At 58.6% G+C, this 985-nt stretch overlaps 1 protein-coding gene across 1 annotated transcript in view; it reads left to right on the forward strand.

The window, feature by feature from the left end:
• VOLCADRAFT_100524 (uncharacterized protein) overlaps window positions 1-985 on the forward strand; it is a gene marked incomplete at both ends in the record, with an annotated part of 16,478 nt that overhangs the window by 5,391 nt on the left and 10,102 nt on the right. Inside the window, one exon of the mRNA XM_002959080.1 lies at window positions 195-213. Coding sequence (XP_002959126.1) covers window positions 195-213 — 19 coding nt within the window. The remainder of the gene's footprint in view (window positions 1-194; window positions 214-985) is intronic.

A 985-nucleotide genomic window follows, 5' to 3' on the forward strand; every position in this document is an offset into this window, starting at 1 on the left:
GCGGCGGTGGTGGCGGTGGCGGCGGTGGTGGCAGTGGCGGTGGCGGTGGTGGCGGTGGCGGTGGCGGTGGCGGTGGGGGTGGCGGTGGTGGCGGCGGTGGCGGCGGTGGTGGCGGTGGTGGCGGCGGTAGCGGTGGCCGCTTCCATGCAGGACCCTCGCCACTGGATGGCGTTAAATACAACATTTCCTGCAAGGTCTCCATAGTCACGCATGGTAAGTGTTCACCGCTTTTTTGGCCTTCCTTCCTTCGGCGCACCACACTGCACCGCATGGATTGCACCGCGTCTTTATGTGTCAGCGCATTACTCAAACATACTAAGCCACACTACGTCGGACTCGTGCTGCCCAGCCGGGGGACTACGGCCCCCTCGCGGGCGAAGCAGCCCGCGTCTAGTATGTTATGAGCGGAGGCCTATCGCCGTAGCTCATATGTTATGAGCGGAGGCCTACCCCGAGTCGCCGTAGCTCATCGCCGTAGCTCCTACGAAGTAGGAAAGCGGAGGCCTTAGGCCGAGTCGCCGTCCGTCTGTCCGTCTGTCCCTCCGTCTGTCCACCAAGTCGCCGGTTCGACCCTCGCTGCGATATTCGCGCAATTTTTTTCCTTTTTTTTTCCTCTTTATGCGACCGCAGAATTTTTTTTTGCGTAATTCGTATTTCCTACTTCTTAATTCCGTAGTTCGACGCGCGATTTGACCTGCAATTCGCCGCGCGCTGTGGCCGCTTCGCCGCGTGCTTCGATTCCGCGCCGGAGTGGATGCCATACGCGTTTCATGCAGCGCCGTTCTTCGGTTCTGATCCTTGCAATCCCTCTTGTCGCTACGCTCGCGTACTTTCCAGCTTTTCTCTCACGGTTTTCGCTTTCCGCTGTATTTGTACCGTTTTCGTCGTTTGCGACCTACCACCGCTTAACAGCTGAATTAGTACACGTTTTCGCTTCGTCGGGTTCGCTTTCATGTCGGATCAGTTGCCTGGTTCGAAACGGCTC

This window comes from Volvox carteri (assembly GCF_000143455.1).
Source record: "Volvox carteri f. nagariensis unplaced genomic scaffold VOLCAscaffold_123, whole genome shotgun sequence".
Lineage (NCBI taxonomy): Eukaryota > Viridiplantae > Chlorophyta > Chlorophyceae > Chlamydomonadales > Volvocaceae > Volvox > Volvox carteri.